Genomic DNA, 13305 nt, shown 5'->3' on the forward strand with positions numbered 1-13305 from the left:
GCTCTCTTCACTCGGTACCCAGCTTCACTAACTCCTGAAGCTACAATTAAGGTTTTTTCAGTCTCGTCACTGAATCCTCCATGTATTTAAAGTTGAAATCCAGGCAGATATAAAAGATACATATTAATGCAGTTCTGTATCCATTATACGTCATTAAATTTATTTTTTAAATACAAGCAATGTAAGTACCGGAAATTGACTTGACATCAACCTCTTGCAATCCCTGTACAGCAGAGCGCAGACTGGAAAAGGAAAACACAGCAAAAGGGAGCCAGCCAGTTGTACTACACTGGTCAAGTGCTAACAAGGAACATACCAATAAGAGGAGAGATCAGAGTGACAGAGAGATAAACTTATCAGTCTGTTGTATCTCCTTACATTGTCCAGTCACAGGATGGAAATGGACAAGACCTGTAAGTGTAACTGCAGCAAAGAAATATCAAGTCTCAGAGTTATGCAAGTCGTGTGACTGTGTGAACAGGAATACAAATACTTTTTTTAGATAAAATATCTCTTTTATAGACATGTGAGTTATGTATTTAGCTGCTAGCCTGGAGTGTAGCTCTCATAATAGGAGAACACAGCAAGAATGAGACAGTCCTGCCTTAATAATGACAGTGTAGGGGGCATACTCTACAGCAGGGGTAGCCAAACCCCGGCCCTCCAGCTGTGGTGGAACTACAAATCCCATGAGGCTTTGCAAAATTCTCACAGCCACAGACCGGAGGGCCGGAGTTTGGCAACCCCTGCTGTACAGAATACTGCTGCTGGAACCTTTGGACAAAACTGCAGTCAGTGATACAAACATCTTTCTGCCAAACCTGCAATATCATTTCAGCGTAAATGTGACCACCAAATGTAAATACAGCATTTAGGAATGGTGCTTTTTTTTAATACTTCCTCAAAATAGTAGATTTAATACCTGCATATTTTGAATAGTATTACAGTGCATATGTGATGTTCATCATAATAACCACTATAACCACTATAACATGTTTGCAAAAATCAATCCATTCTTTATTAGTTGTTATATAAGAACATATCTTCCTTATTTATTTATTTGGACTATGCACTGCCAGGACTTCATTCACAAATAAAAGCTGAGCACACAAAGCTTGGTCTAAATGGCAAAATGTCATTGTGGAAAACTGCTAGAGGATTTGCAAAGTCAGGACACAGCAAAGGGGATTAGTCTCCAAACAGAGCTGTAAATCCGCTTCTAATCATCTCACTCAGCTTCCTGTATACAAAAGTCAAGTATTCTTGGTGTAGAGACACTTGGTTGCATCAGTCATGTCAGCTGTTATAGAGGAATAATCAGTTATTTTCTGCTGGGGATCAAAGTAATTTCATACAAAGGCTGAAAAGGGAGTGCAGGGTGTCTTCCATGTCTTGGAAGGATGTTTATTGAATAGATTACTTACAGTCTACTCTGTGCAGGCTAAGAACAGATTGCTAAATTGCATAGAGGTGATTCAATTTGTTCAAGGACATTTTCAATAGAAAGCAATAACATTTGAATGCAAGAGCCCCTTACAAATCTGATTGTTTTCATAAGCAGTGCATTCATTTGTTCTATTAAAAGCCACAGCTGACTGTGGCTATGCAACATTTCTAACATAAAATAAACAACTGCACATGGGAGGCTTTTTTTCAAAATAATTTTGGAGTTTATTTTTTTAAAGAACAGGGCTGGGAAAATCTACAGACCTATTTATAGAACTAACAAATATATCAAACAAATGTCAAGTGTGAAAACTAAGTCAGCAGATGAGATTATGAAATTTGAGCCACCGATCATGTTCATGTTATTAAGTGGTAACTTTGTATCTTCTCAACTGTTGTCGGAGCTCTTTGAAATTTAGTGAATGAAAGGAGGCTTGCATAACTTTGTCTCGAAGAACCGAGGTACTGCAATTATGTAATAATGTTTTAATAAAGGGTTATTAAACCCTCACATGTTTTTGCAGATATCGACTGCTAGCAAGCAGTAGATATATGCAAATTTTTTTTTTAACGGTTTCAAAGAGTTAATACTTACCTGTGTCTCCACGGCACGCTCCCGTCCGAACATCTGAAAATTTCTCGGGCAGCAGCAAAGGATCTTGGGGCGGGTGCATGCACAGTTCAAATGTTTGGCCAGGAGATGAGAAGAGACACAAGGTAAGTATATGGAGCAGCGTGCACCTGCACAGACTCCGTGGGACATGAGAGAAGAGGAGGACAGAGGAGTTAGCACTGGATCGGAGACCCGCACCAGCGCTGGAGTGACATCTGCAAATGACACAGTTCCTCCACAATAATTTATCTTAGTGTATCATGTTGATGATGAGGACACTAGTAAACATAATAATTAGGCACTATACAGTTCCTCCAAAATAACGTTGCTTAGTGTATCATGTTGATGATGATGGCAGTAGTAAACATAAAATTAGAGACTAGAGGAAGATCATGAAAATCAGAGTTTGGTCCATATCACTCTAATGCACAGGATTAGGAGGTGCATGTTCAAACATTTGCTAATCTTTACTTATATATTTTAAGGGGAAAAAGACACTCTCAGATGTTATGTGTTTACATTCATTTTTGATCACACTGAAACACTTGTTTTTATCACATGTTTTTTAAATATGTTTGTTCACGTAAAATAATAATAAATGTAATTATTATTAGAAGTGTGCACAATGCTTAATGAAGTCAGGCTTATGAAAAAGTAAAGCATTTAAAAGAGAACTATGAGGTAAGTGATTTCCCCTCATCCTCATAGTTAGAGCCGACCTGTGACAAAGAAGCTGTCCCAGGTCGGCTCTATCGACCAGGAAGGGAGCAGAAACATGCAGCCGATCCGCTCACTTGCTGATCGTCTCCCTGCAATGAGCAGTGACTGTCATTCACCGCTCCCCACAGTGTTTTCCCCCTCCCCTATCTGATTCTCCAGCACTGAGTGGAGGAACGAATGGGGGAGGGGGTGGACACAGCTGGCTCTGCCTCTTGACAGGCAGAGCCAGCTGTCACTCAAGTAGCTGGGTGGATCTTGAATGTATTGTCGGGATCCATCTCAGCTGTGGAGCTGCAGACAATAGCCCACGATATACTGAGCTTTGGGTCACGGGAGGAGGTTAGTAAATGTCCTCCTGTGACCCTAAAGAGAACTATGAGGAAAAACACTTACCCCATAATTCTCTTTTAACTTTGTTTTTTTACCTATTATTTGACAGAGATGCAACCCCACGCCAACCTCTCCTTACCCAACAGCGTGCTTGGGGGACACTGACTGCTTTGTTGGGTGGCAAAAGTTATTCAGATTTTAGAAGTCATGCAACATGCCTTCTGCACAGAGATCCATTGAAAAAAAAACCCATAATCCAACACATTACTTTTATAATAAACCTACTTTATTTAACCCACACAAATTGAACCCATAGTTTTTCTAAGAAATACTAATCTGAGCACTTCATTTCACTGACAGAGGATAAATATGCAGCAAGGAAGAGCAAAGTCAGACCTTCTGTTCTGCATGCATTACTGTGTCCATAGGTCAGGAAATACTGACTTCATTAGATTAGAATGGCAACCAAGCAACTAGTATTTCCTAAAGGCAAACTCAGCACTCACAACCTACATTTTCACTCAGCACCTATTCCTCCTTTTAAAGTTGGGAAATCCTTAAACCTTTCACATAAAAAACATTTTCAACCAAATCTTGCTTGACTATTGGTAAACCAGGGGGAAATCTCAACCCCTCATATGTGCAATTAATGTGCTAACCTCTAAGTTATTATGATTATTATTCCTAATACTACTGCTACTGTTGTCTTCAAGAAAATAAAGACAATTCCAAGGCAAAAGGATGTATGTATGTTCAAGACACTGTATCTCATGCCACAAAATAAAAACTTAATACATACCATCTGCCTTCTTTTGCTTTTTCTCTTATGGCCATAGCACCATATGTTATGGAGATTATGACATGTCAGAAGAATGTAAAAGAGGCACACAATGTAATACTCAACAGTCTAATACAATAAGCAGTATGTCTTAAAGGTTATCACCTTTTAGCAGTTGGAAAGTAGCGGGAGCATGAAGAACCATCCCAGGCACAATAGGGGTCCCTGGCAAGACAACATTCAGCACATGCTTTTCCATAAACATCACAGCGGTGTAAAGGGAGCTGGGAAACTCCATCAGGGGAGCCAATGTACAGTTGTTGCTGTAAAGTGGACATTGTAAAAAAAATAAAATATTGGTTAAGTAAACTGCATGTTTAAATACAATTTCTCTGCTGCTGAAATTGTGAAATTAATTACTGAAGATTTGAGAACATTTTACTCATTTTGAATTAAATATATTGAGACACTACAAGTATTAAAGATGGGAAAATAACAGGTCTTGCAATTTTTTTAATTCCATGAATTCTAACACACAAACGTCAGTGTTTTTTTTTTTACAGTCAATATCAATGTGAGAGAAAAACATTACTTCAGGTGAGCTAAATTTAAAATATACAGATTTTTTGCATAGACAAACACTTTATTCTGCACAGTTGTATATCTCCTAAATAGGATTTCACGAAGCTTTTAGCAAGCTTTTAGCAATCTTTAGGAGCTTTAAAAAAAACCACTTCCAGTACCAGTCTGAGAATGTTAAATACTTAAACAAGTTTCTAGCAGGCTTCAGAAGGATTTCAACAAGCTTCAAAAAGTCTGAAACCTTACTGAAGCCTGCTAGCAACTTGTTAAAAGTGAGTTATCCTTCCTAAACTGCAGCTGTATGGTTCTTTAAAGAGAAAAGGGTTCCATAAAGCTTGCCAAAAGCTCTGCAAATTTGTAAAAGCTTGCTCTTATACAAGCTGAAGTCTATGTGAAATAGGCTCCCTTCACACCAGCCCTCTTGTACCATCATCCTTTATGCTGCAGACTAGTGATGAGTGAACTAAGCAAAGTTTTGTTCACTAAACTACACTGAAGACTTGGAAAAAAAATCAGCAAACCCTGAACATACAACCCAAACCCCATGGAAGGCTATGAAAGTAAATCTTTAGTCCTGTTTCAAAGCCAATTTGTGAGCTTTTGTTCAAAAAAAGGCATGGGTAGCTGGGCACTGCTATGTAGGACATGTACCAATGCAAAAAAAATAATACTGTTCAATAGGAGTGGGTCTTTTAATGTGGCTTAAAGGGCAACATTACAAAATATTCCTGAGGATGCATCAAACCATCACGTGAAGTGGTTCACTTGTACAATGTACTTCTGAAAAAGTCTTGGGTGCCTCACAAAATCAATTTTACACCATCATACAGACATACAGCTTAGCTGGCCAGGAAAGGGGGGCCAGTCTGTGTGTGCCCCCCAAACCTTACCAGACCCCATGCCCTCAACATAGGAAGGGTACCTTGCCAGAGGCCCGCTCTTGGCAAGGTGCCTTTCCCCCATGTTGATGGGGACAAGGGCCTTATTCCCACATCCCTGGCCCGGACTTCTGGAAAACCCTTCAAAATAAGGGGACTTCAAGATTTTGATCCATCCGCCCTTAGTAAATAAAAGGTACAGAGTAAATAGTACCTTTAATGTAATGTAAATAGGCTATCACACCCACACCATAAGAAAATTCCTTTAACCACTTGAAGACCGGGGGTGTTTCACCCCCTTCCTGGCCAGGCCATTTTTCAGTATTCAGCGCTGTGGTACTTTGACTGACGTTTATTCTGTCAGGCAATGCTGTACTGATACAAATTTCATACCATTTTTTGGGGACAGATAGACCTTTCTTTTGGTGGTATTTTTTACTATATAACAAAAAAAGTACCCTAAATTTTGAAAAAAAACATGTTTCCCTATAAAATGTTATGAAACATTTATTTTCACCCAAATTTTTTGGCATAATATAAAAGACGGGGTCACGTCGGGTAAATAGACACTAAACATGTCAACCTTTAAAATTGCGCGCACTCGCGAAATCGCAGAAAACAACCGCAACCAAAATTGGCCATAGGCGACACTTTAAACGTTTTTACCGCTCATCAGTTTAGTGTTATCAGTGATTGATGGCCCTAAAATTATTGCTCTCACTCCGACGTTCGCGGCGATATGTAACATGTGCGCAATGTAATGGGCGCAATCGTCGTTTTCGTACATAGGCGCACCCGACGCATGTTTGCATGTGTATGTGGGGGGGGCGGGGTACTTTAAAACATTTTTTGTGGGGGCGTGGCCAACCGTGGTGGAAGATGGCCGCATAGAAAAAGAGCTCAGGATTCGTTTCCACAGCAGAGATCGGATCATGGACCGGCAGCGGCGACGAGGAGACGAGGGCGCACACCTGCAGCTCCTGCAAGCGATCGGGCGTCTCTAGAGATGCCTGATCGCTTGTATGTAAACAGCCATCGCTGGCTGTTTACATGCTCACAGACGTCTTAAGCCGCCCTCCCGCTCCTAGCAGACTCCCGTCCTGCCGTTCACAAACGGCCATGGACGGAAGGTGGTTAATAAAGGAAAAAAGTCCCACAATATAATTCCAATGTCCATCAAGTCATCCAGTAATGTAGATCCATAATCAATGAAAATGAACGACACCCGATGACATAAACACAACAACCTACCCATCATAAAACTTTTGCACATGACAGTTTCCTGTTACTGCTGAAATTTAAACAGCAGTACTAAGAACCTGGATGATGCCATTCACCATGTTTGACTTCTTACAAGTTTCCCAGCAGCATGTTTACAATAGTCTTTTAGTTACACAGTAATACAAATTATAAATAATGAATGAATAACTTCTGGGTAAAGCAGCTGGTGGTTCAGGATGGTGAACTGGACAAATCTGGCCATTTAGTTCACCCATTCAGCAAAATTAATTAAACAGCTAGAGTTTGGTTTGAACTCATCTACTGCAGGCAAAGAAAGCCCCATTGAAATATATTGGCAACAAAAAATAATGATCCTCGTTACATTAGTGGTAAAAAAAGTATATATGTTAAAATAACTAAGCAAAAAATATTTTTATGATAGCTATATTTTCATGGAATGTGATAAAAGTAATTTTCACTATAGCCATTTGAACTAGTCTTAGAAGAACAATAATGTAATTATGCTAGTTTTATTAAACATGCTTTAAAGAAAATGCCAAATGTACTCAGCAATTGAATCCAGTGTCTGGAAAGCATGATATACATTTTCCATCAGCATAGGAGAAGCAATGAATCTAAGACTTTTAAAGGCAGAAAGTCAGCAGGCTTGTAGCTTTTTTCTGTGTTTCCGGGGTTATGCAAAGTATATAGATTTTGATGCATTTAACTGTACTTCTGCCAGCACAACAGATCCTTCCCCCATCTCAAATAAAACATGTTTCTTTGCCAAACACAATTAACTCAAACAGACAGAAAAAAGAGCCCATATGCTTTGCACAAGCTGTTTCCAAACTGCACTGTAGCATTTGTTTAAATGTCTGTAATACGCTTCCATAACAATGTGCACAAGCACAAATATTCAGCTGAAATTGTATGCCATAAAAATAATTCCCTCTAAAGCTTAATATGTGATCATTTGTATTGTGCGACAGCATACAAACTACGTGACAGCTTCACCATTATCTTCATTTAAAATAAATTCTTTGCTGCATTGTTTTGGCTATGTATTATGCATAACTTCATCTGGAATTCGAGAAAACTGCATTTGAGCGTGAAAAGAAACTATCAAGGGATGGCAAAACATTTAATGTCTAACTTTAAGTTTTGCTTTCCAAGTTTAAAAATACATAGATAAATAGGCTACATTTACAGTTAAAGATTTAACAGAACATATGTAAAAGGTGGCAATGCATTCCATTCTATACAAAACTAGTCTATGTTCTTAACCATGATTCATAATCGTACTGCCTTATGTTATTCTGTAAGTAGGTTGCTGCTTTATCTCCTGATAAAGGGGATATTTGTATGAGCCCCCGAAATGCGTTGGCTATTTCTTTACTCTTCCCTTAACCCTACATTGAATAAAAATGTATCTTGACTATTAAAAGGAATGTGGTGTTTCAATTAATAATCTTGCATGTTATTCTGTTATCCAGGGTGAGCAGTCTGAAATTAAACCCATTTTATTATAAAAATATGCTAAACCATGTCTAAAACAAATTGTGCTTTAACCCATAACAATCCATCAGAAGTCATCTCTCATATCTGACTGCCATATCCCAAAATAGCTGGTCGCTGTGGGTTACTACAGTGCATCCTTACTGCTATCTGAATTATTTAGGATAATCTGTCACAAAACTAAGATCCTAGGATAATATAACACTGTACTAATTAGAAAAAGTACTATTTCCAAAAAGGTTGGTATTGGCCGGATTTACAACACAACAAAGTACACTGTAGAAGCAGCCATCATGAAAAATAATTGTCTGCAGTTCCTGATGCATACTATAGTAGGACTGAAAGCTCGCTACTCTAGGCAGCTATGCAAAGAGAGTCAAAGATTTTTTTAAAAGGTGTCACAACTCCTGCTGATTAATCTGCAGTAGAACTAAAAATCAAATCCATTTCAGTCCGCTATGCCAACCTTATTTATGACAGACTAATTGTAAAGTGCACTAGTGCCAATGCTAAACCTTTAAAACTGCAATTCATAATATAAAGCAGGGACCTGCATATCTTTTGTGAATCCTTTAAGAACATCCCAGGAACCCAGAAACTGTAGAGCTTTAATGCACACATAGCAATCAACTTTCCTGGTCTCCAGCTCACTTACCACCTCACTATAATCCTTTCACTGTGATAGGTGTTCTCACTATACAATAATGAAGTACAGAAGCCACGAGGGAGCATGTAGAGCTGGTGACAATAGAAGCAAGTTACATAACAAGTTGCCAATGGTTTTCGCTGCAGTATATCAGACTTAGCCAGTTGGCAGTTTTATAGCTTAGCTTTAACCCCTTCATGACTAAGCTTGTTTTTTGTTTCTGTTCGTAATTGACTGACACACTTTTGACATTTTTGCTGTGTGATTCTTCCACGTCAGTAATGTACTTTCTTACAAAGTGCACCCCCCACATATTATATATTGTTTTTTAGAGGACAGATCAGACTATATATTTATATCACATATATGTACCTAATGCCTTACTTAGGACAAATAAAATCTTAAAAATAGGAAAAAGCGTAAAGAAAACACTTTTTTTCCCAGTTTTGATTTGTAATATTTTTTTAGAAAAACAGCATAGCTAAAAAAAAACTCACATTCCTAGGATTTTAGACATTTTTCTGTACTTCTCGGTCTAAAACTAACACCTAACCTTTTAATCTTTTTTTCTCTAAAAGCTAATAGTGGTCACCTGGCATACAATGTCACTGTCACTAAGTGTCACACTTAGTGACAGCGACATACTTTGAACATCACTGTCATGAGGGGGTTAAAAAAATTAACCCCTTAGAGTGAAAAACAAAGCTGCAGCTCAGGTGCAGATTTTCATTAGTGAATAGACCCCATAGTTTTCTTTGTGACATGATAGACTTGCTTCAGTAAAGGATGAATGTTTATCACAGTTGGAGTGCTGGTGACTCTTTTCTCCATTGCATGTTTCAGGTTACAGCCTGAATATAGCTGTAGCATGAAACATGGTAAGAAAGATGGAGTTAGTCTTTAAAAAAAAAAAAAAAACATATTGTACTTTCGCTGGGAAAAGTAAAAATCTGAAAACACTATGGTTAAATAAAGCAATGAATTATTGTTAATATTATTTATTCAGTTAAATATAAGTAAACTAGATGCACCTTTAAATTTGTTATACTTTAGAACATAGCTAAATGCCAGTTTAGGTATCCAACAAGACGCTGACCTACGTTTTGTCTAGTAACTGACATATTTTGCTATGGCACTACAGAAATATAGTAAGTCATTTAAAAGCTACTGCATACTTGCTTTGTGGAAATCTCCATGGCTGTAATAGCAGTAGGCTCCTGTAGAGAGAAGAGAAACCCAGGTTAGCATAAAATAACTTTTGCTTCGAACCAGAGGACACAATGGAGTTTATGTAACAAAACTAGGAAGGTGATCCCAATTCTAGACAGCCAAACTGTAGATATTCAAAACTGCACTAGAAACATAACAGCTGGAGTCTAGCTGGATGCTGTGAGGAACACGTCACGGTTTACCCATTTTTTTATATACCAAACCCAATTTGTCTTGCTACTTTATTAAAACAAATATTGTAAAAACAATATTTTTTTCCAATGATGGAGCTGTTTAAATTATTTAAGCCCAACTCTAGACTTCCCCCAGTCTTTCCTCTCACCTACTGGAAGACTACCAGTAGTATGTTTTTTCTTTTATATATATACTTTTCCAGATGTATTCAGGCCAGACATACAGGGTTTTCTTTCTCTGTGGCCCTTGTAGTGGGCAGTGCTTAGTAGTGCATAGAGTGGCACTGACATGATTATGTCAGTGCCATTCCTTGCATCATTGCATGGTAATGCATGGTGCCATGGTGACGCCTCCTTAGGGAGTGGGTCCATGGCGCCCTTTTCTCACAGTATGTTCTTAGTCTTCTAGGTGTCTAAATGACAATGTGTGTAATTCAACCCAGAAGACAAAACACATCTAGTGGTGGAAAGGAATTGCTGCAGGTGGGATGTGTATTGCAGCCAGAGCTGCCTTTTTAAAAAAAATGAGAGTTGGGCTTTAAATTCCACTTTTACCAATGTTTTCACCATTTTAAATGAAATGGTTAATAATATGCAGACTAGCTAATCTCCTAAACCAGAATATTTTTTTTTGTGCCTATCCTGCGTTAAAGTCATAGGGAGTCAGTGGAAAATACTCCCAACAGTAACTACTCTGACATCCAAATGTTTCCATATATTTTAGACTTTTTTCCATTGGGTCCTTTAAGCAGTAGGTTGTTTTCCTGAAAAAAAAAAGATTGGGCTTGTGCAATTTAGCCAGCTTTGATACAAATAAGTTATTTTTTTAAGCTGAACTCAAGGTAGGTGGCAAAATACACAGCTAAATGCAGTGAATGCAAATTAACTGCTATACCTAGCAGTAGATTTGTAATTCTGCTTAATTTTGCTACAGGCACTCCTGTAGTACAGCACAGTCAGGTCTTTGATCTCCATTTCAGCAGTACAGCTTGGTCTAGAATACACCCACTGCCTGCTGACTAGACAATGAAGAAGCAGCAATTTCACTCTCTGTTTTTTAATCTAAAAACAGGGACATTGATGCCATATATTGATTGCAGCCTAGTCTGAATGCCTCAAATGTACTGTAATAATTAATAAATATATAAATGTAATAACTTATCACGTATTACATGACCGCATACATTGCTATTTTTTATGTCTGCCCGGAGTTTAGCTTTATGTATAGCAGATACTATATGCAAATTGCTGTAACAAGTCATTTGCAAGTCATATTTGCTAAACAATACATTTCAAAGAATAGAGGACAATACACTATACAAGACCTAATAAAAGTGTTGAAAGTTTCTCCAATACATTGTTAATTTTTTACAAGCCTGGGCACAAAACTGTTTGCCCCACCATTGGTCCATCTTGCAGAAAACCAATTACTTTCTGCTAAAAATAAGTGATAATTATTATAAAGATCAGAAGCTACAAATGCATCTAGGTTTTGTTACTATGACAACTATTTAACACAATGCATAACAAGAGCGGTTCATTCTTTTATGTTCATGCCTGTAAAACAACATAAAATCGATCCAGTTGATGTAAAATATATGTTAACTATGTTGCAACACAAAAATGCTTTGGTGTTATTGTAATAAAGAACCATAGCATGTGATGTATTAAAATCTGACCATGAATCATTTCAATCTAATAAAGAATAAAGCAATTATATGTACAAGCAGCAAACATATCTGTTACTTTGCTCCATGTAAAACAGAATGAGATCTGGTAAGAAAAGCTGAAAACTTTTACAGCATTATCATCAATCTTGCTGAATTACAAGCAATATTAGGACAGAGAACAAAAGCAAATGGGTCAAGATATGTAACACCAGATTCAGGCCTGTGTATCTATTTCACCACACATTAATGCATGAAACAGACTATGGGGTTTTTAATTGTAAATGGCACCCCAATGCACCTTGCAGGCAGGCACTGTGCATTTCAGTGTACAACCATCTGTGAACCATCTATGCACTGTGGCATTCTGTGTTGAGAAACAATATTGTAAACCTTATAAGATAGTGCAGAATTTTACAATCCAGCCCGCTATAGCCCCAAAGGCCTGCTTCTAACAAAATGGTTTCTACATATGTTTAAGATCACTCTGGTCTTTACCTGACTATATGATCTGAATCAAAGGCTGAACTGGTCATATTTAGGAATAATAATACGTATAGCAGCAAGGAACTGGGGGTGATGGAATTTTACACTTTAAACAGACTTTCATAAATCTATATTACTTTAATTTTTGGTTGCCAGATATTGTGCTACATATCTGGCATTGGAACTCAGATAACCAGATAATGAGAAATAAACCATTTCAGCATGAACCACCAAAAGCGAATATCTGCACTGGGCAAATTGTGGCTTTTTGGATACTGCATCAATTTGGCTCAACTCCTGCACTCAAAGTACAAGAGCATGTTTTTTTGCAAGAAACAGGTCTCCTAAGGATGTTGCTCAGAAACATGCAGCTTCACCCTGGGTAAAACCAGCCACATTTATTTTTTGCATAATTCTTGCTCTCATTTGAGCACAGAAGGGCATCTTCAGATTATATATTCACAGGGAGCATTATTTGCAGTAGAAATCATTGATTGTACTCACCCTGAATACTGTCATTTCTTCCAAAAGGACTTCTTCCAAGTCATGCCAAGTTTCCTTGGGAACAGAAACCACCTTTAGCACTGTCCCCATATCTGAGGAAGGGAGAATAAAGATGAACAAAGTATGCATGACTTGCTGATATCATAGGTGCAAGACTTACAAATAATGTATCTGATTCAGCAAGCTTATTTTTAAAAAGGGTAGTTCCTATGAGCTGTTATTAGAACCATGAACATAATCAAATGTTAATCTATTTTTCTATTTGCATTGGAGGCTTTCAAACCTAAAAATCAATCAATGTCAGCTTAATTCTTGAACATGCAGTAGCGAGGCCAAAATCAGGTAACAGTTATTAATTTCACATGTAAAAGTGTGGTTTCTGTATATTAGCAAGGAACATAGCCTGCATGAAATAAAAAGAAAATCTATTCAGATTATGTATAAAGATTTATTATTTTGCAAAAACAAATCCTATACATTGAAATGATCAGGAATGTAAGTAAAGTCATCTAG

At 37.7% G+C, this 13305-nt stretch overlaps 1 protein-coding gene across 3 annotated transcripts in view; it reads right to left on the reverse strand.

Annotated features, from left to right (window-relative positions):
* Positions 1-13305, reverse strand: part of SEMA3A (semaphorin 3A) — a 215972-nt gene that overhangs the window by 30553 nt on the left and 172114 nt on the right. For all 3 annotated transcript variants that reach the window (XM_018562368.1, XM_018562367.1, XM_018562366.1), the window contains exons 12-14: positions 12793-12884; positions 9908-9949; positions 4053-4210 (exon numbers count right to left, since the gene is read on the reverse strand). In XM_018562368.1, coding sequence (XP_018417870.1) covers positions 4053-4210; positions 9908-9949; positions 12793-12884 — 292 coding nt within the window. The remainder of the gene's footprint in view (positions 1-4052; positions 4211-9907; positions 9950-12792; positions 12885-13305) is intronic.

The sequence above is a fragment of the Nanorana parkeri genome, unplaced genomic scaffold (assembly GCF_000935625.1).
Source record: "Nanorana parkeri isolate BGI_ZX_2015 unplaced genomic scaffold, ASM93562v1 scaffold574, whole genome shotgun sequence".
NCBI classification, from domain to species: Eukaryota; Metazoa; Chordata; class Amphibia; order Anura; family Dicroglossidae; genus Nanorana; species Nanorana parkeri.